Source organism: Callithrix jacchus, chromosome X, assembly GCF_049354715.1.
Source record: "Callithrix jacchus isolate 240 chromosome X, calJac240_pri, whole genome shotgun sequence".
Taxonomy (NCBI): domain Eukaryota; kingdom Metazoa; phylum Chordata; class Mammalia; order Primates; family Cebidae; genus Callithrix; species Callithrix jacchus.
Genome location: NC_133524.1, coordinates 19,171,802 through 19,197,945, shown reverse-complemented (window position 1 = coordinate 19,197,945; position 26,144 = coordinate 19,171,802). Strand labels below are relative to the sequence as shown.

The window sequence follows — 26,144 nt, the reverse complement described above, 5'->3', positions numbered from 1 at the left end:
AGCATCCTCTGGTTTAGTATTGCTGCAGTACACAGAATATGCCAGGATCTGGTATCTGACAAGGTTGATTCATTAGCTTCCCCAAGGCTCTTGTGTTCCAGGGACTCTTTCCATTATTCAGCTTCCAGAAAACCCCAGGAAATAGACCCAAGGTCACGCATCATGAGCCTTACAGGGAGAAACCACAGGAAGAAGAAATAGAGTGATGTGTTGTGATGTTATGATATACATATGATATGATTTGGCTGTGTCCCCACCCAAATCTCATCTTGAATTGTAGCCCCCATAATTCCCATGTGTTGTGGGAGGAACCCAGTGGGAGATAACTGATCATGGGGGCAGTTTCCCCCATACTGTTCTTGTGGTAGTAAGTCTCATGAGATCTGATGTTTTTATAAGGGGTTTCCCCTTTCACTTGGCTCTCATTCTTTGTCTGCCACCATGTAAGATGTGCCTTTTGCCTCCCACCATGATTGTGAGGTGTCCCCAGCCACATGGAACCATGAGTCCATTAAACCTCTATTTCTTTATAAATTATCCAGTCTCAGATATGTCTTTATCAGCAGCATGAAAATGAACTAATAAAAGATATATAGACTAATACATATATGTGTGTGTGTGTGTGTGTGTGTGTGTGTGTGTGTGTGTGTGTGTTTTCATCAATAGCCCTGATACAGTCTTTTATTATGATGTCCAGTATGTTAGGCCTCAGGGGTAGCCTCTGACCTTCTCCTGTTCCCTTTTCACCTGCCCCAAGGTTCTAATATTCCCTTGACTTTCTGATTGTGGGCTTAAGGCTCTGTGCCCTAGGAGAAGAAATACTGTTGTCTTGAAGCCTTCATAAACACCCAAGAGAACTTGGTTCAGTGAGCTTCTGGATAGCTGAACATTTGAGGTTCCAAAAAAGTGGTGTGCCCCTTCCCCCATGCCTCACCCTATGCATCTCCTTTATCTGTTTCCTTTACAATATCCTTTATAATAAACCAGTGCAGGTAAGGAAGTGTTTCTTTGAGTTTTGGGAGTTGCTCTAGCAAAATAATGGAACCTAAAAGGGGGTCATGGGAACCCCCAACTTGAAGCTGGTCGGTCAGAAGTTCTGGAGGTCTGGGCTTGCAACTGGTGTTGGGATGGGGTGGGTAGGCAGTCTTGGGGACTGAGCCCTCAACCTGTGGGATATGACACAATCTCTGGGTAGACAGTGTCAGAAACTGAACTAGAGGACACTCAGCTGGTGTCTGCTGCTTGGTGTGTGGGGAAAAGTCCCCACACATTTGGTCACAGAAGTCTTCTGTGTTGACAATTATTGTGGTGAGAGAGTGTAGGAAAAATACGGTTAGAGGAGAGAGTTTTTCCTTATACACATGTTCAACCTTGCAAAGCAAATAACTGGCAGTGGCATGGCTGAAATCTCAAGTGTTCTCACAATATCATTATGGAGGGTCTAGGGTCACCTGAAAGGCCTGTTCTGTGGGACAGTCACTATCACAATGAATCACCCTCTGGCCTCAGGGGTTCTCATACTCACAAGCACAATGGTGCCTTTCCAGTGCCACTTCCTGAGCACTTATGAAAGGCCAGGCATTGATTAGTCCTGCAGTCCTCACAGCACTGCGAAGCTGACAGAGACTGACGAACTCGCTAAAGCTCACTTAGCTGGTAAGTGGAAATGGACAGTGAGGACTCGAACCCTGGTTTGACTGACTCCATAGCCCCAACTCTTAACCTCCATAGAGCACTATTGATCTGTTTATGTGCCTCTGCTTCTTCATCTGCACAATGATGTTGTAGAATAAATGATCACTGAAGTCTCTTCCGTTTGGTATTAGCAACATCAATAAGAAAAGTTTGGCCAGGTGTGGTGGCTCATGCCTGTAATCCCAACACTTTGTGAGGCTGAGGTGGGCAAATCACTTGGGTCAGGAGTTTGAGCACAGCCTGGCTAACGTGGTGAAATTCCATCTTTATTAAAAATACAAAAATTAGCCAGGCATGGTTGTACATGCTTGTAATCCCAGCTACTTGGGAGAATGAGGTGGGAGGATCACTTGAACCTAGGAGACAGAAGTTACAGTAAGCCAAGATCGTGCCAGTGCACTCCAGCCTGGGAGACAGAGCAAGACTCCATCTCAAAATAAATAAATAATGGAGCATATTATTATTTCTCTAATTAATAATAGAACAAAATAACTATCATATGTTAAGGGTCTATTGTAAGACATTCAGTCCTCACAAGCACCATCATCTTCATGTTACACATAAGAAAATTCTGAGTTCAGAAAGGTGAGTCTCTTGCTCCAAGTCACTTGCCTAGTATGGACTCAGGTCCCCTGGCTCTCTCCAGTCTAGTCAGTTACTTCATTCCCTAACCTATTTACACTTTCTTTCCTTTGAATAATAATGGCCACCATTTCTTTCTTTCTTTCTTTCTTTTCTTTTCTTTTTTTTGAGACGGAGCCTGGCTGTGTCACCCAGGCTGGAATGCAGTGGCAAGATCTTGGCTCACTGCAACCTCCACCTCCTGGGTTCAAGCAGCAGTTCTCTGCTTCACCCTTCCAAGTAGCTGGGACTATAGGTGACTGCCACCACACCCAGCTAATTTTGGTATTTTTAGTAGAGATGGGGTTTCACCATCTTGGCTAGGCTGATCTTGAACTCCTGACCTTGTGATCCACCCACCTCAGCCTCCCAAAGTGCTGGGATTACAGGCGTAAGCCACCAGCCAGCCAGCCACCATTTCTTGAATGCCTACTAAGTGGCTGGCACTAGCTGGACACCTGACATCTACTACCAGTTTTCCTCCTGCCTGATGTGGGGAAGGGGCAAGCTAGACCCCCTCCCATCTCTGCCTGGCTTCCATCCCCACCCCACTCTCCAAGGGAGGAGCTGCTGTTTTGTTTGGTTAACATACAATATGTTCATCGGGTCCCACTAGTGGGTGTGGAAGCTGTGCTGTAGGAGGTTACAAACATCTACAGTGCCCTCTGTCTTCTACTTCTTCTTCTACTCCAAAGTCAGGAAGCGGAACTGCCCCACCCCACCCCAGCTTGGGAAGCAGCCATCTCTGTCTATGCTCATACGCCTGTACCTGAGTACACATGCCACTTATTAAGCTATCATGTCTCAACTCTAACCCCACCCTTCCTCAGTCAGCACAGTGGTGCTGAGGCTGGGACTTTGCAGACCACTGCAGACCACATTTCAGCTTTGTCAGTTGACCCCTGTGAGGCTCTGCCAATAGGGGTGGGAAAGGCAGACTACAAGGCTGGAGGAGGGGCAAGGGACACACTCCTTCCTGTCCCTGATCGTGTAACCTAGCAACTGCTCTTAACCCAGGGAGCACTCATTGGATCCAGTTTGCAGTTCATCTAGCGCTTGCAAAGCCAGTCTCATGGCAGCCCTGGAGATATCAGCACTGGCTGAGTGCACCACTTCTCAAAGGTCTGAGCTTCAGTTCTGTGGGACCCTCCTGCAAGTTTCTAAACTGGAATAATTCCACTCTATTCCCTTTGTTCTCTCAGCTCTAGGGTGGTAACTTCCCTGCAGTTGCTATAATTCTTTACATTCAGTTCTCTCTGTTTAAATCACTCTGTGGTTTCTGCTTCCTGACTAGACCCTGCCTGATGAGTTCATCTCGGAGGGGTGGGAAAAACAGGTCCTGCTAAAACCTCAAGCCTCCGACTTCCTGCAGGCTCCAACTCATGCCCTCACTAGAGCTCTGTTGGGATTTGGGCTACTTGTGCAGCAGTTAATAAAGCAGGCTTTGATATACATCCTGCTGTTGTCCCTTGGGAATGTATTTCCCACAGAAACCTTTCCAGGAGAGAGAAGGAGCCCCGCAAGGCTGGGCATACCAACATCAGACCTCCAAAACCTCACCTAATTCCTAAGGCCCCTCCACCACAGGACAGCACTAGCCAGCTGAGGACCCTCCCCTGAGAAGAAACCTCCAAAATAGCAAAGGGTAGACCCCAGGCATGACAGACACTACCCAAGGGGGGTCGCTGGCCCCTAAAACCCCCCACCCTGCCCAGATTGTTGAAGATCTGCCTCATCCAGTTATGAACTTATTGGACAGCTTAGATCTACTTCTGGTCCTGCTGCTTCATCAGATAACAGGGCTTCTCTTCCCTGTTTTGATTCCAAGCAGAATAAATAAATTGATTCCATGCAGACTAAATAAATAAATAAAAGCTAGTAAGGAGTATATGTACCAAGGGTCTTCTATTTTTGTTTCTAGAAGGAAGCAAGAGCATAGATTCAATAAGTTACCTGGCCAATTTTCTGTGCCCAGCAGGTGGTTTCTCTATTGCCAAGCTGGTTTTTTGTTTTGTTTTAATAGATTATTTTCTCTGGTGGCAATCACTATCATGGTATTTTGCAAGAAATTAAATAGTCATGTAGGGGGTAAGTGGGCAAGACAAATAATGAATTCAGAGCGATTGCTTTGTGCCAGGCATTGTGCCTAGTGCTTTATGTGGATTATCTAATTCAACTTGATTTGATTTTGTCCTCCCCTCAACAATCCTCTCAAGTGTCACTATCCTTAATTTTACAGATAAGGAAATTGAGGCTCAAAACAACATGTCTGGGGTCATGGCACTTGTCAGAGGGAGAATGGAGAGTCTAATCCAGATATCTGTAATTCCAGGCCCTGGGTTCATCATCATTTTGCTATACATGGCATTTGGAATCAGCCATAGAAAATGAGATGGGGCCAGGCGCAGTGGCTCACACCTTTAGTCCTAGCACTTTGGTAGGCCAAGGTGGGCAGGTTGCCTAAGCTCAGGGGTTCAAGACCAGCCTGGGCAACATGGCAAAACCCTGTCTCTACTAAAAATACAAAAAACTATCCAGGCACGGTGGCGTGTGCCTCTATCCCAGCTACTCAGGAGGCTGAGTGAGGTACGAGGCATGAGAATTGCTTGAACCTGGGAGGCGGAGGGTACGGTGAGCCAAGATTGCACCACTGCACTCCAGCCTGGGTGACAGAGTGAGACTCTGTCTCAAAAAAAAAAAAAGACAGTATATAGAATAGTATCTCCTCCCACACCTGCCCCCACCTCACATTCCCTATCCTCTTTACCTGTTCTATTATTCTCTGCAGCACTTTTGAACATCTGACATCCTCTACAGTCACATGTGTATGGGTTTATTGGCCATGTTCCCCTATTAGCTAAGCTACATAGGAATAGGAACTTCATTTTGTTCATTGCTGCATCCCCAGCACTTGGAGCAAGGCTTGGAAATGTATTATATATTTGCTGAATGAATGATTGAATGAATGAATAAACACTTTCTAGGGGTGTTGTAATAATAAATAATAATGTATTAGCAATCTGTTGATATAGGTATCAGTAATATATTCATCGATTAATATAAAATGCTTAGCATACTGCCTGTCATATATGAAGCACTCAATAAATGTGAGATTTTTTTTTTAATTCTCTCTCTCCAGGCTAACAAATTCTAGTGTCCCAAAGACTTCCTAATTATACAGAATATTTCATTAAAATTTCACAAATTATGGCCAGGCGTAGTGGCTCACACCTGTAATCCCAGCACTTTAGGAGGCCAAGGTGGGTGGATTACCTGAGATTGGGAGTTTGAGACCAGCCTGGCCAACATGGCAAAACCTCATCTCTACTAAAAATACAAAAATGAGCCGGGTGTGGTGGTAGGTACCTATAATCCCAACTACTTGGGAGGCTGAGGCAGGTGAATCGCTTGAACCTGGGAGGCAGAGGTTGCAGTGAGCCAAGATCACGTCACTGCACTCTAGCCTGGGTGACAGAGCGAGACTCCATCTTACAAAAAAAAAAAAAATTTCACAAATTACTGTGGACAAACAGGCTTCCATCTTAGAACCGAAGAGCCTAGAGCAAGAAGACCCTGGGGATGCATGGGGTTAGAGCCTGCAGCTTTTGCTCAGACATCACCTTTGCGGAAGGCCTTTCCTGACCACCTCTTCTTACGTGGTCTCCCCTGCCCCCATCGCCTACCTCCTTCCTTATTTTTTCTCCATAGCCCTTATCACCATGTGACATAGTATCAATTTACTTCTTTGTCATTGTCTGTGTCCTCCCACTAGAATGTAATCTCCATAAAAACTGGATTTTAGCTGTTGTATTTCCTGAGTCTGGAATAGTCCCTGGAACATAGCAGGTGGTTAATAAATATTTGTCGAATGAATGAAATTACTGTTTAGTTAAGACTTTGTGTCTTACATTTCTCTTTGTGCTGACTGGTAGAGTCTTTACGTTTGGTTTAGTTTTGGTTTTTAAATAGGAGTTTATTTGACAGATAGTTCTTCAAACAAGACATTTCATATTCAGAATGATAAGGTATTTAAAGACTCTGCTTTTGAAATTCTTCTGGCAGAGGCCTCCTGGGGAAGCAGCAGGATTAGCAAATATTTAATGTACCTTTAAGGGGCCTGGCATCCAGGCAAGAAGAGAGCCAGGCACAAGTGTGACACAGCTGATTAAAATGAATTCGAATGAACTGGAAAGAGAATGAATCATGTAATGGTAAAAGGCTTTAAGCAAAGAAGAGAAACATCTATAACCTCAGCTACTCAAAGCATGATGAGGAGAGGGCATGGCTGAACTCTGGCCTTGGACCACAGTCTTCATTATTATTTTTGTTTGCAGATATTCTATATTTGCCATCTGCAGAATGTATGGCTGTCCCAGTGAGACTTCTAATTTCACTAGAAAAACAGCTCAAAGCACATGCCTAGTGAACATGAGATGGTCACAAAGCCTGCTTCTTGGGCAGCAAGCAAGGCAAAGACCTTATAAGGCTCGTTCAGCCATAAACTCTGACATCCCTGCAGAGCAAGGCCTTGTCCCTGGGAGACAATTTTCTGAAACAAGCAAGTAAAGCATGAAGTCCAGTCTCCAAACAATGCCAGACATTACAAACTATCACTTTCCCTAAGTGACAAATGATATCATAATTGTATCATTCTCAGAAACCTCTGGCCTTCCAGTGAGACAAGAGCGAGAACTCCAGGTCATTTCTACATTGTATGTATTCACTCTCCCACCCACCAACCCCATCCACATGGGTTAATAAAAATAAGTTCTGAGTTTGTCACTGGGATATTTCCATTTGGGTCCTGACTTACCCAGTTGCTAGCTACGTAACCTCAGGCAAATCACTCAACCTTTGCGGTCCCCAGTTTCTCATGCAAACAATGAAAACTTTGGATTGTGTGATCTCTACGATTCTTTCCAGTTACCAAATATTCTAACTCATCCATCTATTTGTTTTTAGTGCCATAGCTGCAGCCCACCTATCACTGTAAATAGAAAAGCCGAAAATAACCATCCAAGGACACAGTATGATGTGTAAAACTGAACACTCAAACCAGAAACTTCTGGTCAAAGAAGACAAATACTAAAGGCTACTTGAAAATCAATCAATCAATCAATCAATCAAAATCATCCCTGTGGAAAAACACAAGTTACTAATATCTTTGGCTTTCCCATCAAGGAATTGTAGCTAAAGTTTGTTAGCAATTGGTTTGGAAACACTGACATTTCATATATTAATTTTTTTAAATTGCCTAAAATATGACTAAGGTGTATGATCTGTTAACTGGTTCAAGTGACAGCCAACAAAAGATGGGGAAAGATGGATGGGAAGAAAGTGAAGACAAGAGAGGGCTGGCTCAGACTTCACCACTACACAGTATATCCATGGAACAAAAATGCACTTGTATACCCCAAATCTATATAAAATTGGGGGCTGGGAGATAGAGACACATGGGAAGTATCTAAGGCTCAGAGGTTTCAAAGAAGACCAAGCAATCAGAGAACAGGATGATAATCATGAAGATTCCAGAGGTGGGGCTTTTTCAGGTGACCATAGGGGACAGGAAATGGGAGTGAGCAGCTGAAGTTGAGGAGATGAGGGAGTTGCTGGGGCTCAGGAGATCAAGGAACTCAGACACCATAGCGTTTGGGGCTTATTCAAGTGTACAGTGAAGATATCCAGTAAGAGGCTGAGAGTGGGGAGAGAGTCTTCAATGAATGAAGTTGGTAGACCGCAAAAACAAGAAAGAACTAAAAAATGGTACTACCAAAGGACATAAGCTTAGGTTGCCACCACTACAAACCTGGTAAACTTATTTCAGAATGTACAGGATTAGGATTTTTTTCCTTTTGTTTTGAAATATTTTTTCTTATTATTTTTTTGAGATGGAGTCTCACTTTGGCACCCAGGTTGGTGTGCAGCAGCACAATCTCAGTTCACTGCAACCTCCACCTCTGTGGTTTAAGCAATTCTCCTGCCTCAGCCTCCCGAGTAGCTGGGATTACAGGCACACACCACCATGCCCAGCTAATTTATGTATTTTTAGTAGAGATGGGGTTTCACCATGTTGGCCAGGATGGTCTTGAATTCCTGCCCTCAGGTGATCTGCCTGCCTCAGCCTCCCAAAGTGTTGGGAATACAGGTGTGAGCCACTGTGCCTGGCCAAAATATTTTCAAATGTATGAAAAAGTAACAATAGTATAATTGTTAATAATTAGCCTCTCTCTCTCTACATATACCATAGTCATTTCTTCAGTCTCCTTTATTTTAGAATAATTCCTCTGCCTTTCTCTTCAATGACACTGAAGTTTTCAAACAGTACAGGCCAGTTGATTATAAAACATCCCTCAATCTGTCTGCTCTTTCCTCTTGATGAGATTCAGGTTGTTGTTTTGGCAAGCTAAGTGGTATGTCTTTCTCAGTGCATTAGGACATCAGGAGGCACGTGGTGCTCATCTGTCTCATTATTGCTGATGTGAACTTGGATCACTTGGGTAAGATGGTGTCCATGTGAACTTCTCTACTGTAAAGTGTTTTCCTCTTTACAATTAATAAACAGTTTGCAGGAACACACTTTGAGACTGTGTATGTATTCTGTTCTCCAAAATATCCATTGATGATTTTGGCTTAAATCAACTATTTCTATGGTGGTTGCAAAACAGTGATTTTTGAAGTCATTCCTTCTACATTTATTAGGATTAGGATTTTTAAATGGCCAATTTAAAGCCCCATTTTATTCAACAGGGCAATAGAACAACACAAAGATTACATAAAGTCATCTTATGAAAGGTTCCATAAGAGTTGTGATCCTTAGACTAGGCTCATGTCTATAATCCTAGCACTTTGGGAGGCCGAGGCAGACAGATCTCTTGAGCCTAGGAGTTCAAGACCAGCCTGGGGAACATGGCAAAACCCCATCTCTACAAAAACCATAAAAATTAACTGGTCATGGTGGCACACGCCTGTAGTCCCAACTACTTGGGAGGTTGAGGTGGGAGGATCACTTAAACCCAGGAAGTTGAGGCTGCAGTGAGCCTTGATGGCGCCACTGCACTCCAGCCTGAGCAACAGAGTGAGACCCTATGTCAAAAAAGTTAAAAAAAAAGAGTAATAATCCTTGGCTATACCACTACTTCAGGAAAATGTGATGCTTCATCTATACCAAACGAAAATAACAGGCTAACTCAGTAACACTCAGACCAAGAGAACAATCGTTTACAAGTAACTGTTACCTCCCTGCCATATTATGTTTTACCAATTTTCCAAAAGAATTATTATTATGAAGATATTAATTTTTAAAAACTATTGTATTCTTAAGTATGTAAAAGAAAATTTCCTATATAAAAGAATTACTATCATTTTTAATTATTAAAATATTCCCCCATAGGAAATGTGTTCTATTCAATAATCAAATAATAACCTTTAATCCTCACTCAGGAAATACTATCTTGACTACAATTCTGTTTTATGTCTCCCTTGTTATTAATTACTAATCTGTGTTACATTGCCACATTTGTTCATCCAAGGTCAAATATGATCTGCATTAAATTTTTGTCTTTTGCAGCTGCTAAAAGCTAATAAAATCTAAAGCCATAATCATATAAGAAAAGTGTTCTGAATGTGGGAAATAACTGGCAAATGGGGCTGAGGCATTGTCCTTTCTTGAACTTAGTTGAAATACGTCTCTCTGTAACAAGACTTTCTAATAAGTAACATGACCTAACTAGAAAGCTGGCTTCTTTGTGAATTTCCTAGTAAGGCTGGAAGCCAGTAAAAGTCATTTAAGCAAAGAGGTGGTTCTGCTCTCTTGGGGTTTTTTGTTGTGTTTTGTGTGTGTGTGTGTGTGTGTTTGTTTTGTTTTGAGACAAGGTCTTACTCTGTTGCCCAGGCTGGAGTACAGTGGTATGATCACAGTTCACTGCAGCTTCCACCTCCTGGGCTCAAGCAATCCTCCTGCCTTAGCCTCCTGTGTAGCTGGGACTACAGGTCCAAGTGTCCAACTATTTTTTTTTTTTTATTGAAGAGGTCTTGCTATGTTGTCCAGGCTGGTTTCAAACTCCTAGCCTCAAGTGATTCTCCCACCTCAGCCTCCCAAAGTGCTGCGATTACCAACATGGCTACTATACCTGGCTTTTCTGCCTTCTAAAGGTTCATGATTCTAAAACTGATATCTAAAAAGCCCCTATCAGAGTCTCAAAATACTTGAAATTTTTAAAGCAAAGGTAAATTAATCACACGGCAAATAAAAAGATGATGCATTTAATTGGTGTAAAGAATAAAAAGGTTGTTGGGATGGGTTTGTTTTGCCAGTTTTGCACAGGCATTAAATGTGTTTGTAGTACCAATCCTAGACTAACCTCCAGGTCAACACATCATCGTATCAAAAGATGAACATTACCTAAGAATTGTTATCTATAGGAACCATGATTTCAGATGAAGAAAGTGGTATCCTTTTACAAAGAAAAGTACTTATTTAAAATGATTTCCAATAAATCAGGGATTAGAGTATATAATGTGGGCTGAAAATAAAGATTTGGAGTTTTGACACACTGACCTCAAAACCATGGAGTCGATAAAGCCCCCAAGGAGAGTGCTTGAGTGACAAGGTCAGAGAGCCAAGGGGGAACCCAGAGGAGCCCCAATGCTTAAAAGCCAGGAGAAAGCGGAGACCACATAAATAGTTCAAGCAGAGACTCAAAAGAAAAACCAGGAGAATGTGTTGCCCCTGAAGCCAAGGGCAATGAGTGGTAAGAAGGGAGTGGGCAGGAGTGCCAAGGACTGCCAGGAAGTGAGCAAAATCAGCACTGACGATGCTCCATTGGACTTTGAGATCATTTAAGAACCTGACAGACCATCTTCCCTGGGCTGGGATAGATGAGGAGGTAGGAGACAGCGGTACGAATGCTCCCTTAAGGAGCAAGCTTGAAGGGGAGGAAAGAGACAAGAGGAACTGGAGCGGACAAGAGGGTCAGAGAAGGCTTATTTTCGAGGGAAGGAAAGAACAGTTACAAAAGGCAATTTTGGACAACTGGGAAATTCTGAATATGGACTACATGTTAGATAATATTACGCTATCAATGTTAAGTTTCTTCAGTGTGATCTAGTATCCTAACTATATAAGAGAATATCTCTCTTTTAGAAGGTGCATGCTAAAGTACATAAAGGTTAATTCCATAATGTCTGCAGCTTACTTTCGAATGGAGAAGGTGGGGGGAAAGAGAAAGAATGGCCAAATGTTAACAGCTGGTGAATCTAGGCAAACAGATATACAATACAGGTGTTTATGTACTATTCTTTCATAGTCTCTGTAGGTTTGCAGTTTTTAAAAATATTTGAAGAGGAAAACAAAAGCAAAACAAAATGGCTTGAGAAAAATAAAGATAAATGCCAACCAAAAAAAAAAAGGAAAAAAGAGGAAAGTCACTGAGCATGTCAAGATGCTGCTGGACAAAAGCTAGGGGAGAGAGCAGGAGAGGCAGAAGGAAAATCAATTTCCTCCCTTCCCTCCCCTTCCTACACCTACAGAGCATACAGATAGTCTTGGAGGGACAGTGGACTTGAAAGGGCATCTTCTCTGTCTGCAGTTCATTCCTCATTCAAGAGGAAAAGGAGGGCGGTCCTAGCTCACAGGGATTTTCAACATACCCTACAGTGCCAGTAAAGACTGCTTGATGGCTATGATAACCTAGAACCCGCTGAGAACCAATAGCAAGAAGAATGTCTCTAAACTTGGAGAAAATTCTTTAGGGAACACCAGAGATGAAAGAATGTCATTTGTTATTTTTCCATGAAGGTCTCAAACTGAAATATACATCACAGTAAAGGACTTCAAGTTAGGAGTTGGGGGGGACATGGGGATGGAGTGGCGGGAGGGGGCTCTCAAGCAGCTGTGAATGGCTTGTTAGATTTTTAAACAACTAAATTAACTAGATGTTTTACCAAGAATTAAAGAAATATTTAGTTTGTTATTTAGTATTTTTAACGTTTTTAATAAAAATAAAGAATGAGTACTTTTGAAAGGAATGATTTCCATTAGAGAAACTGCTACATGTCATAGCTTAAGCATCAAACCACAAAGCCAAAAAAGTTCAGATTATCTTTGTTGGCCTCTTAGCACTTACAGAAATTGAATAAATACATTTTTAAGTGGTCTCAAGGGAAGAAATAAAATATCTCAGTGTTTCCAAAGTGCTCCATGAGAAAAAAAAAGAAGGCAATAGATTATTAATTGAAAATCCACTAACATAAAATTTTAAGTGTCAAGTAAAATTCAGGAGAATAAAATTAAAATGTTTAATTTCTGTTATGTGGATAAATTTCAATTCTCCAAGTCAGGGTAGCATATCAGAAGGGGCATGAACTTTGGAATCTGCCAGATCTGGTTCTGATTCAGGCTCTGCCACCCATGAGTGTGGAACGTGGGGCAGTTAAGTCTCAGTTTCCTCATTTATAAAAGGAGGGAGACTAGTCAAAGCTTTCTCTAAGAATTTTGGTGAGAAATGAGAGTAGTAGGCACTCTAATAAATGATAACTATTATTAGTACTCTCTTACCTGTTACATATCACAAAAGAAATAAAATGACAACAATAACAATATAAAATTGACACTACCTTTTTTTTTTTTTTTTTTTTTTGAGATGGAGTCTCCCTCTGTTGCCCAGGCTTGAGTGTAGTGGCTTAATCTCAGCCCACTGCAACCTCCCCCTCCTGGGGTTTGAGCAATTCTCCTGCCTCAGCCTCCCAAGTAACTGGGATTACAGGTGTGTGCCATCATGCCCTGCTAACTTCTATATTTTTAGTAGAGACAGGGTCTCACCATGTTGGCCAGGCTGGTCTTGAACTCTTGACCTCAAGTGATCCACCCACCTCGGCTTCTCAAAGTGCTGGGATTACAGGTGTAAGCCACTGTGCCTTGCCTTTTTTTTTTCTTTTTAAAAGTCAGGGTCTCATTCAGTGGTGGTCCTGGCTCGAGTGCAGTGACATAATCATAGCTCACTGTAACCTCAAACTCCTGGGCTCAAGTGATCCACCCACCTCCCAAAGTGCTGGGATTATAGGCATGAGTCACCGTGCCCAGGCTGATGCTACCTCACTATATGGAAGGTGGATAGACCACCAGAAAGGGAATAGCCTGGATTTTATATGTAGGCTAGGCTTTCTCAAAACTGCCATGACACTCCGGAGGCAGAGTACTGTGGTGGAATGACCTAGCAGAACAAAAAACCCTCAATACTAGTCAGACCAGTAGAAACAAGGAATCAAGCAGGAGCCTTGGCTCTGCGACTTGCTGTGTTACCTGGAGGAAATCACTTTGCCTTTCAAAGCCTCATTTCCTTTTCTGCAAATTGAGAAAAACCCTTCAGAAGGCCGCGGGGGGGCCGTGGGGATCAAATGTATGTTACTGGGCCTGGCCATGAAAAGCACTATGCAAATACAAGGTACTGTATATAAGTAAATTTAATTAAAGCTAGCTTCGGAAGCAGCAACATTCGGAGGCAGCATAAAATGGTGTAATGGGTGACAGCAAAAAACACTTTGTCCTCAAAACTCCTTGAGTTCAAATCCCAACTCTGGCAGCTGTAAGCTGCATAAACTTAATAAGTACCTACCTCGCTGAGCATGAGCTGCTTCCACTATACAAACAGGAATAACAACACTTCATTCAGGTTTATTACAAGGATTAAATAAAATATATGTAGATTATGTTGAATACTCTGAAATATGGTTAGTAATCAGGAAATAATATCTATCATTTTCTATCAAGAGCTTGCTTTCAAAATATTTATAGCCCTTGACACAGTAATTTCATATCTAATCACCTGAATATAGAACTCATTCAAAATAAGGAAAAGGCTTTACACAAAGAAATTCTTCAAAGCATTATTTATATTAGCATTAAAAGGTCCAATATTTGAAGAATAATTAAGCATATTATGCCCTATCCACCAAATAAAATACTTAGTAATGACTAAAATGATGTTTGCAAAGCATGTCAAACAACTTAAGAAATATTTACACAATAATATTTTTGAGCTAAAAGTGAGGCTACAAAAAACTAATATTTAAGATGACCAGAAATCTATACTAGACAAAAAAAGAAAAACCTTGAAGGAAATTATCAGGATGTTGTCATTATCTCTGGGTAGTGGAATGATGAGGAAGTATTCATTATTCCCAACTGCTTTTCTATATTTTTTCCAAATTTCTGAATGAGAGAAAATTTTATGCATAAAATGTCTATGGATAAATGCAAGTAAACACCATTGCATCAGCTTTCTTTCAGCAGTTATTATCATTAATTTATAATAAACCTTGATTGGCATATTCAACAAGAGATAAAATAATAAAAAGATTTTAAATGGCTATTCTGGACACAATCCATATGGGTTAGCCCTGCTCCATAAGGAGTAGTGGAGCAGTAAAAAAAAAAAAAAAAAAAAGTATTTTAAGGGAATATTCTGAAGAAGTATATGTTAACAAATTAGATAACAGATGAAATGGACAAATTCCTAGAACTACCACAAATGACTCAAGAAGAAATAGAAAATCTAAATAGGCACATAACAAGAGACAGAATAAGTAACCAAAGAAACTACACACAAAGAAAATTTCATGCCCGGATAGCTTCACTTATGAATTCTACCAAATATTTAAAGAATTAATACCAACTATTCATAAACTCTTCCAAAAAATGGAAGAGAAGGGAACACTTTCCAACTCGTTCTATGAGGCCAATATTGCCCTGACAGTTAAATTAGACAAAGATATCACAAGAAAACTATAGACCAGTATCTCTTATGAATATAGATGCAAAATTCCTCTACAAAATACAAGCAAACTCAATTCAGCAACACATAAAAAGCATTATACACCAAGACTGAGGGGATTTATCCTAGGAAGTCCAAGTTGGTTTAATATCAATTAACATAACATGCCATATCATAAAATAAAGGACAAAAACCACATGATCATCTCAATACATGCAGAAAAAGTATTTGACAAAATTAAATACCACTTTGTAATAATAAAAAAAATCAATAAACTAGGAATAGGAGTGTGTTTTCTCAACCTGATAAAGAGCATCTATGATAAAGATACAGCCAATATAAGATTTACTGGTTAAAGACTGAATGCTTCTGCCCTAAGATCAGTAACAAGACAAGGATGGCTACTATTGCATTTCTATTTAACATTGTAGTGGAGGCAAGAAAACGAAACAAAAGAAAACAAGTACTTGTTTCTTACTAGAAAGAAACAAGTAAAACTATATTTGCAGATGACCTGGTTTGTAAATAAAAATTTCTAAAATATCCAGTAAAAATTGATTAGAGCTAATAAATGAGTTCAGCAAGGTTTTGGGATACAAGACCAATATACAAAAATCAATTTTTAAACACTTGCAATAAACAATCCAAAAATGAAATTAACAAAAATCCATGTATAATATCATCAAAAAAGAATTTAAAAACCTAGGTTAAATTTAATGAAAGAAGTATAAAACTTATACTCTGAACACTACAAGACACTGGTGAAAGAAATTAAAGACCTAAATAGATGGAAAGGCACCCCATATTCATGGATCAGATTATTCAATTAAGATAGCAATACTCCCCAAATTGATCTACAGATTCAACATAACCCCTGTCAACATTCCAATTGGCTTCTTTTGAGACATTAACACATTGATTCTAAAATTCATATGGAAATGTAAGAGACCCAGAATACCAAAATAATCTTGAAAAAGAGAAACAAAGTTGAAGGATTCATACTTCCCAATTTCAAAACTGTATTTAAAAAAAGCTATAGTAATGCAGACACTGGTACTGGCATAAGAAAAACGTATAGATCAATGGAATAGAAGTGAGAGCCCAGAAATAAACAACATTTACGGTCAATTGATTTTTTGACAATGGTACTAAGATCATTCAATGTGGAAAGAACAGTCTTTTCAACAAATGGTGCTAGGACACCTGGATAACCACATGCAAAAAATGAATTTGTACTCCTACCTCATACCATATGCGACAATCAACAACTCAGAATGGTTCAGAAGCCTAAATGTAAGAGCTAAAACTACAAAACTGGTTTTTTTTTTTTGCCTTTAAAAATATATATATTTAGGGGGTACAAGTACAATTTTGTTACATGTATAATGAAGCCTGGGCTTTTAGTGTAACCATTACCCAAGTAGTATACACTGTACTCATTGAGTAATTTCTCATCCCTCACCCCTCTCCCAGCCTCCCAGCTTTCTGAGTCTCCAGTGTCTACTATTCTATTCTCTGTGCCCATGTGTACACATTATTTAGCTCCCACTTATAAGTAAGAACGTGGGGTATTTGACTTTCTGTTTTTGAGTAATTTCACTTAGGATAATGGCTTCTCGTTCCATCCGTGTTGCTGCAAAAGACAATCTCGTTCCATCCGTGTTGCTGCAAAAAGGAATGATTTTATTCCCTTTTATGGCTGAGTAGCATTCCATGGCATACACACATGCACACACACACACATACATACATACACACACACATACATACACACACCCCATGTTTTCTTTAATCAGTCACCCATTGAAAGACACGGCAATTCCATATCTTTGCTATTGTGAACAGTGCTGCAGTAAACATAAGAGTGCAGGTATCTATTTGATATAATGACTTCCTTTGGGTAGAGTCCATGGTGGGATTGCTGGATGAAATGGTAGTTTGGTAGTTCTATTTTTAGTTCTTGCAGAAATCTCGATAATGTTTTCCATAGAGGTTGTACTAATTCACACTCCCGCCAGCAGTGGTAGGCATTCCTTTTTCCCTACATTCTCGCCTACATCTCTTGTTTTTTGACTTTTTAGTAATAGCCATTCTGACTGGTATATAAGATGGCATCTCATTGTGGTTTCAATTTGCATTTATCTGATGATTAGTGATGTTGAGCATTTTTTTCGTATGTTTTTTTTGCCACTTGTATGCCTTCTTCTGAAAAATGTCTGTTCATGACCTTTGCCCACTTTTTAATGGTGTTATTTTTTTTCTTGTTGAACTATTACAAAACTCTTAAAGTAAGACATGAGCATAAATATTTTTGGATTTGGGAATGGATTCTTAGATGACACCAAAAGTACAAGTGACCAAAGAAAAAATAAAGTGAACTTCATCGAAATTAAAAACATTTGTGCTTCAAAGAACACCATCAAGAAAGTACAAAGAGGATCCAATGAATAGGGAAAAATATTTATAAATCACATATTTGATAAGAAACTTGTATCTGAACATGAAAAGATGCTCAATGTCATTAGTCATTAGGGAAATACAAATGAAAACCACAGTGAGATACCACTTCATACTCACTAGGATTTCAACTATTGCTGAAAATGTGGAGAAACTGAAACCCTTATACATTGCTGGTAGGAATGTAGAATGGCACAGTCACTTGGGAAAACAGCTTGGAAATTTCTAAAAATGTTAAACATAGAGCTACCATATGACCCAGCAATTCCACTTCTAGGTATATACCCAAGAGAACTGAAAACATATGTTCACAACAGCATTGTTCATACTAGTCAAAAAGCTGAAACAGGCTGGGCACGGTGGCTCACGTGTATAATCCCAGCGCCTTGGGAGGCCAAGGTGGGCAGATCACCTGAGGTCAGGAGTTTGAGACTAGCCTGGCCAACGTGGCGAAACCTCATCTCTACCAAAAATTATCTGGGTGTGGTGGCAGGTGCCTGTAATCCCAGCTACTCTGGAAGCTGAGGCAGGAGAATCACTTGAACCTGGGAGGCAGAGGTTGCAGTGAGCCGAGATCACCCCACTGTAATCCAGCCTGGGCGAAAGAACAAGACTCTGCCTCAAAAACAAAACAAAACAAAACAAAAAACCCAAGGTGAAACAATCCAAATGTCTATCAATTGATGAATAAACACAATGTGGCATATTCATACCATGAAATATTATTCTGCAATAAAAAGGAATAAAGTACTGATACATGCTACAACATGGACAAAGCCAGACACAAAAGGTCATGTAATGTATGACTCCATTTACATGAAATGTCCAGAATAGATAAATCCATAGAGGCTGAATGTAGATTTGTGGTTGCCAGGGGCTGAGAGGAGAGAGGAAGTGCTTAATGGATAAGGGATTTTACTTGGGAGTACTGGAAATGTTTCAGAAGTAGATAGGGGTTGTGATTGCACAACACTGTGAACATACCAACTGCTACTGAGTTGTTCACTTTACAATGGTTAATTTTATGTTAGGTGAATTTCCCCTCAATAAATCACAGGTATTTGAAGGAAAAAGCAATCCAGAAATTGAAGCTTATATTTCCATTTACATGCAATGGCTTATAAGTTGAAAAGTATTTCAAAAAGAGAGAGAATTTGTTTATAAAAGTTGGACTTGGCCTTTTTTTTGAACCTACGAAATTTGGCTAAATTTAAAGAACTTTTTTATATCTAGTAATCCTAAATATAAAAAGATAATTTCTCTTTACTCTCTGCTAATAAATGACTACTATAGTGGTAGAGTTCAGACAGAGTTTTTGAAAGATTTATTTCATGTCATGCTTAAAGATTTGAAAGAATTAGTACACCTCCTATGTCCCTTCCTACTTTCAGAGATGAGTTTCCTGCATCATCAGCGCAAGTCAGCTGGGTAGGAGAACAACATTTGATTCCCAAAGGAAAACATCCCATGCTATTTAGTATAGCACATTCTACACCCTAAACTCTCCACCATAAGCCTGAATAAACTTCCAAAGCAAGATTTAGAGTAGAAATTGGGGAAATGATCTATAACTGAGACATCAAAGAAGTGGAGTTTAAGAGGAAATTACTCATAGTAATTGTCTCGGCTTATTTATTTGTTTTTATTTTAATTTGCTTGTTGGAAGCTCTATCCCCTAAACACTCAATTTGTTTTAACTAGATGCCAATAGCCATAAGAACCTCAGTACAAAATAAACAAAGTGAATATTTAAGCTTCTCATTATATGGGGGTAAAGAAAGGCATGTCATCTATTTAGAAACAATACACCTTTTTTTGGAAACAGATGATCTAGCATTCTCCCAGTTCTCCTAGAATATTTTTAAAACACGAGGCAAATCTCATGAAGTTCTGTGTTGAATAGATATAGAAATAATGTGATCATTGGGTTATAAAATCTAATAAAAATTCAATGATGCTACTAAATGTCACAAAAGTATGCATATAGCTATTTATGAAAGTATTAAAGAAATATATATAAATTACAGTGTCTTTCTTGTTCCCTGCCACTGAGTTTTAAATTGAGATTTTATATTGGTACATTTCTACTGAAATTAAATAAATCATAAACTATCTCTAAGACAATACTTTATGGTACTACATAAATTCAAAGCTACATCTTCCTCAATGTAGTTTCCTATGCTCCTCTAACGATGCCTTGTGCAAATCACACAGGGCAGCTTGAGCATCGTGGAAGTAAATGAGAAAGGGTGAGAGGGTGAGACCAGCTCATTTGCCCCTTTTCATTCATAAACACAGGCACATTCCCAGTACTCACATATTTGAGAATTCTTGATTCTCGTTGAAGAAGTGTTGCATCCCATGACTTCTATCTAAATCATACGTGTTCACAAATTCAACTTCTGATTTTAAGACAGAGTGTGAAAAGTCCCTCCCTTTAAGCTGCAAGGAACCACTCTTAGCCGATCCTCTTCAGTCACAGATTCTAATGAGGAAGACAGGAGGGAGGGAAGGAAACTGCCAGTTAACCACATGGTAGCTGAGGGGCTGCTCAGGAGGATTCATTTTATACTTCTTCTGAATCGCTGTTCATCATGTGATGTCAAAAGTGATCAGACATAATCTAATCCTGGTTTATTTTCCAAGACACAGTAGCAGCTACAGAGCAGCTATAGGCTGCTTCTCTGCTAGACATAAATGAGTTTCTCCATGTCTAGGTCACATCCAGCTCTGTATAAAATAGAGCATTCAAAATGAAAAGAAAAATGGAAATATGAGAGTGTTCGATTTTCTAATTTAAATATAAGGAATGGGATGTGGAGGAGCATAATTAACTGTTTTGGTTTTCAGCTCAAAGTAATTCAACCTATCGAGGCTTTTAAAAACACAAATTGGAAGCTGACTATGAGACAAAAACAACATATTTAAACAATTACGCTAAGATTCAAAGTGAGTTCTTTGACAGTATTTCTCAGAATAAGTTGGGGATACTTGTTTTTAAAAAAGGAGGCTTGAAACCTCCCCTCAAATTTAGGAATCGTAATCTGTGAGAGTGCCCTTTTATTTTATTTTATTTTATTTTTTGAGATGGAGTCTCGCTCTGTCACCCAGACTGGAGTGCAATGGTGTGATCATGGCTCACTGCAGCCTTAACCTCCCAAGCACGCACCATGACACCTGGCTAATTTAGTTTTTTGTCGAGACAGGGTCTCCCTATGTTGCTGAGGCTGGTCTCAAACTCCTGGGCTCAAGTGATTCTCCGACCTCATCCTCCCAAAGTGCTGGGATTACAGGTATGAGCCATCGTGCCCAGCTCTGTTTGATTTCTTGACAGGAACAAAGTCTGAGAACAACTGACATACCTATCTTTCCATTAGTACTACACTAAAAGCTTAAAAATTTCAACTCAACTGAAGAAAGGAAAAGTAAAATAAGCAAAACATTTGAACCATGGCAATATTTTGAAAATAACAATAAGCTTAATAAACAGATTTTCTGACCAGAGGTGAACCTGATTATTTTATGTATGAATTAAACTTCCTAAACTTTGGGTTATTTCCAAATTTTTATTTATTTATTTTTTGAGATAAGGTCTCGCTCTGTCACCCAGGCTGGAGTGCAGTGGTGCAACCATGACTCACTGTAGCCTCCACCTCCCGGGCTCAAGTGATCCTCCTACCTCAGCCTCCTGAGCAGCTGAAACTACAGGAATGTGCCACCATACCCAGCTAAGTTTTGTACTTTTTTGTCGACACGAGGTATCACCATGTTGCCCAAGTTGGTCTCAAACTCCTGGCCTCAAGCAACGTGCCCACCTCAGCCTCCCAAAGTGCTGGGATTACAGGCATGAGCCATTGTGCTCAGCTCTTATTTCCAAATTTGATAGGCATTTCTTTCATGTCTTCCCTATCTAAATCATGTCTAAAGAAAATTAACAAGGTCAGATCCAAGGGCAGGATAAGCCTTCTGGCATTCTACTCCAAACCATCCTCCCTGATCACCACAGATCTGTTACCTTCATACTCTCTGAGCACATTTGTTCAGTTAGGTGGTAAATTCACCTATCATAACTCTCATTTATCTGTGGGACATCCTGGAAAATTTTACTAAATATCTTAATAAAATGATGATATATATTTTGATACTTTGACATTTCAGCTTATTTCAGCAAAAGAAGAGAGAGAGGAGGAGGAGAAAAGGAAGAAAGGGCAGAGGAGGAAGAAAGGAAGGAAATCAATTTGGCAAGATTGTTAATAACAAAATCATAGAAATTTTAAGGTGAGAGAGACCTTTAAAATTACCTAGTATTTACACAATGTGCAAGGAAGTTAAGTAACTTGCCCGACGTCATATAGAACTGTGGTTGTCATACTTTGTCGCATATTAGTATCACCTGGGGAGCTGTTCAAACTCCCAGTACTCAGCCTGCACCTCATTAAGTCAGAATCTCTTGGGGTTTAAAAAAATACTGATGCCCAAAAAAAAAAATACTGATGCCCAAGTCCCAACTCCAGAGAATTTGATGTAATTGGTACTGGGTCGGGGATTGGCCATTAAGATTTTTTTCAGTTTTCCAGATTCTAATACACAGCAAAGTTTGACAATCTCTAACAGAGATGATATCTTAGCAAACCTATGGTGCTGCATAGTAATGATCACATTTTCCTAGAACTGCTTTGGTTCCATCTTTTTTTTTTTTTTTTTTTTTTTTTTTTGAGATGAAGTCTTGCTTCTTTGCCCAGGCTGGAGTGCAGCAGCATGATCTCGGCTCACTGCAACCTCTGCCTCCCGGGTTCAAGCAATTCTGTGCCTCAGCCTCCTGAGTAGCTGGGATTACAGGCGCCCACCACCACATCTGGCTAATTTTTGTGTTTTAGTAGAGACAAAGTTTTACCATCTTGGCCAGGCTGGTCTTGAACTTCTGACCTCGTGATCCACCCTCCTCAGCCTCCCAAAGTGCTGGGATTACAGGTGTGAGCCACTGCACTTGGTGGCTCCATCTATTGCAAGCTGAATTTTTCCAGAGGTCATGTCAGCAAATCTGTGGCTTCTAGCCTCTACTCTTTCCTCATTTTTGAAATTGGGGCACTATTCATCTAGAAATTCATCTAGTCCTGGTGACATTTTCCAGGTGCCTAGATTGGTGCTCTCCAAATCAAGTGCTCACAAGATTTATTGGGGGTAGGGGGATGCAGATTCCCAGGCTCTACTGACAATACTGAGATTCAAAAGTCCAGGGCCTTGGAATATGCATTTAAAGTGCACCCTTCCAGGAACTTTGATGCAAGCAAGCCCCACATCTCAGTTGGAGAAATGCTACTTTCTAACAGTATGCATCTCTCCCTTGGGCTTTGCTCCATCCTCCTGCTATTTTTTCGACCCCTTTTTATGAAGACATAAGAATTGGGGCTGGGTGCAGTGGCTGTCATTCGTAATCCTAGCACTTTGGGAGGCGGAGGCAGACAGATCCTTTGAGCCCAGGAGTTTGAGACCAGCCTGGGCAACATAGGGAGACACCATCTCTATAAAAAATTAGCCAGGCACGGTGGCGCACACCTGTAGTCCCAACTACTCAGGAGGCTGAGGCTGGAGGATCATCTGAGCCTGGGAGGTCCAGGCTGCAGTGAGCCATGATCACGCCACTGCATTCCAGCCTGGGCGACAGAGTGAGACCCTGACTCAGAAAAAAAAGTATATTTTTTTATTTAAAAAAGAAAACAGGGACAAAAAAAAGAATTGAGCATTGAGTAGGCCATAAACACTGATTGGACTGATTGATATATTTCAATTTCAATTTTCTTTTTCCACACAAAAAAAGCAATGTCTCAATGTCTCTCCAAAGGCATTTGGTTCTCAGTCACCCCTCAGTTAATCCACAACAAACAAAATTACACAACAAACACAATTTCATATAAAAGATTCATTAAGAACTAAAAAGCATCAAACTTGAGTATATTTCTGTTAGACTATTCGCCCCATGGGCAACTTCCTAAATATCCCTTGAATCTCTGGCACCCACATGGTGCCTTTCACATTGCAGATGTTGGATAATGCTAAATGAATGAATGAATAAATATAGGAATCAATATTTCTATGCCAGAGTCCTTTAAAAATTTAGTTGCTAAAAGTCATTATTAATCCATCATTTTGTATATAGGTGTATGCTATTTGATTATACAAATGCATTTTATTAAATCAGAAAGGGGTGGTACTTATACATCCATTTTTAAAGAAAGCTTTTAAACCATGATGGAAAGATGTGATTATTGTTCTAGAATTTTTTGATTATCCATTAGAAAAAATTGGCTATTAGAATTTTTTACATTATTAATTATTATCAATTTATTTTTTACCTGTCTTTCTCTCAGGTAACAGGTTACAAAAAAAGTCAGTTCTTTTACATTCTCACCAAAATATGAGCTGGTAAAGCAAGGTACTACTTTCCCCTCCCACATACTGCCCCACCTAGACTTCCAGGAGCAAGGGAAGTGAGTTTGTAAGCAATGCGTGTGCCTTTGAGGACATCTCTGATTATAAAGCTGATAAAAATGACTGGGGATTTTCCATGACTTGGTAAAATCTAAGCTTCTTCCATTTCCCACCCTCTGTCAGCATTAGGAAGGCTCTCAGTGCATTAAAGAAGTCTCTGAAGAAGTGATTCCCTGAGGCCTGAAAAGGGTTCTTAGGCTCAAAGAGGTGGGAGGCATCCACAGGGGTCACAAAGGCCCAATAAGGCCCTAGTGGGTAACACAAGCCCCTGGATGGATCTTGGCAAAAAACAAAAAAACAAAACAAAACTGCTTGAAACTTGGCAAGTGCTGCAGTCCCCTCCAAAATATACCAAGGATGGTTTTAAAGAGTAAGTATGCAATAATGGCTCATCATTGGCATTCACTTATAATCTGCAAAAGGAAAGCCTTCCGCTAAAAGATTTTTACTGTGTGTGTGTTGGGGGTGAGTGGGTGGAACTGCTAATTTTTCAGTTTTTTTCATCCTAATCTTTCACTCCCAATGCTGAAAATACAAGGAAAGAACAAAAGACAGGCTGTGGAGACAACCTAACCTCCCTCTGCCACCAAGCACCCTCCAACCACTAGCCCAGCCTCCCTGAGTTGTTCTTGCTCATTCTTAAGGTGATTTGATTTCTAAGCTCATCTCTATCCCATTCCCACACCCTGGCTCAGCCACCCTGACACAATCCCTCTCTGGCATTCTAGATGTCAGCTTCACGATTTCCCATGCTAGAATTTAGCTTTTCCTAGAGATGTTGGCTTTAGCAAGAAACTGGCTTTAGCTCTAGCCCTGATGAACTAAAACCTGGAAACCATAGCCATTCAATTGGCACCAATACTCTCTACCCTCGTTCCCGACCACCACAGTGGGAATGAAGTAGGCAGGTGTAATTCTTCCCGGCTGGACTGTGCTAGCATAGAGAACAGATGTCTCATCAGGCTCACCGTATTGCATTCTGCTTGGTATTCATTGCCACAGAGGTTTTATAGCCTGATATCTGTGGCCTAAATATAGTGAAGAGGCATAGGGTGAGGCAGAGGAGTCCCTGGCAGCCTGCACCAGAGAGGTCCCATCCACTACTACCTTTCCAGTAGAACACTGGAGCAATTGCTTATGTCTGGGATCTTAAATGAGTAAGGGGAGGTCTATAAGACCAAGCTGGTGATTCCTCCTGGGTCTCACCAGATTAGAGGATAAGAAAAGGGAGGAGGCTGAGTACAGTGGCTCACACCTGTAATCCCAGCACTTTGGGAGGCCGAGGTGGGCAGATCACAAGGTCAGGAGTTGGAGACCAGCCTGGCCAACATGGTGAAACCCTGTGTCTACTTAAAAGTACCCGGGTGTGGTGGTGGGTGCCTGTAATCCCAGCTACTCAGGAAGCTGAGGCAGGAGAATCACTTGAACCCAGGAGGTGGAGGTTGCAGTGAGCCGAGATCATGCCATTGCACTCCAGCCTGGGTGACAAGAGCAAGACTCCCATCTCAAAAAAAAAAAAGAAGAAAATGGAGGAAATTATACTGACCACCAGAAAGTGTCTGAAAGTGTCTGCTGATACATCAGACATGATTGTAATCAGGAAACAGCTTGGCCTGGTGCCAGGTTTTCCAGAGTGTATTTGTGGAAGAGTAGTTCTATGTGGTTTATGATTCTAGGACTAAGGCCAAAATAAAGGTCCCACCATCACATAGTAAGTTCAGGGTATGCAGGGTTGGAAAGGTTTCTTTACTGCAGGACTTCTCAGAGCCTTTAATATATGAACATACACTGTGAATCTCTCAGAAAGAGCTGATCACTATTTCCCAAACAGCCTAGCAAGGAGCCCTTTTGAAGTAAGGCATCTCAAGAACTATTGTTCCTGACTGCCTAATGCTGGCCCAGTGGAGCCTTGGGTTTAGAAGTCAGACAACAGGAGTTTGAATTCTCAGCTAGTCATTAATTCCCCTGTACCTCAGTTTCCTCATAAGAAAACAGAGATAATAATGCATATCTTACTGACTTGTACTGAGGACTTAGTGGTGGGAAAAAACTGGCTTGAACAAAGACCAACTCTTTTTAGCTGATGAGTTAGGAGGGGGCATGCATGGGTGT

The 26,144-nt window shown here is 40.4% G+C and overlaps 1 protein-coding gene across 9 annotated transcripts in view; it reads right to left on the bottom strand.

Annotated features, from left to right (window-relative positions):
* PPEF1 (protein phosphatase with EF-hand domain 1) overlaps positions 1 to 26,144 on the bottom strand; it is a 164,724-nt gene that overhangs the window by 106,831 nt on the left and 31,749 nt on the right. For 6 of the 9 annotated variants that reach the window (XR_013531532.1, XM_078362843.1, XM_078362844.1 and 3 more), the window contains one exon: positions 19,861 to 20,028. The exons of 1 other annotated variant lie outside the window; for it this stretch is intronic. Coding sequence is in view for 5 of the 8 variants with exons in the window: in XM_078362843.1 (XP_078218969.1) it covers positions 19,861 to 19,906 (46 nt within the window). In the remaining 3 variants the exon portion in view is untranslated. Of the gene's footprint in view, positions 1 to 19,860; positions 20,043 to 26,144 lie in introns of those variants that run through there. 2 more of the 9 variants (XM_054250782.2, XM_035288256.3) reach the window with 1 other exon arrangement.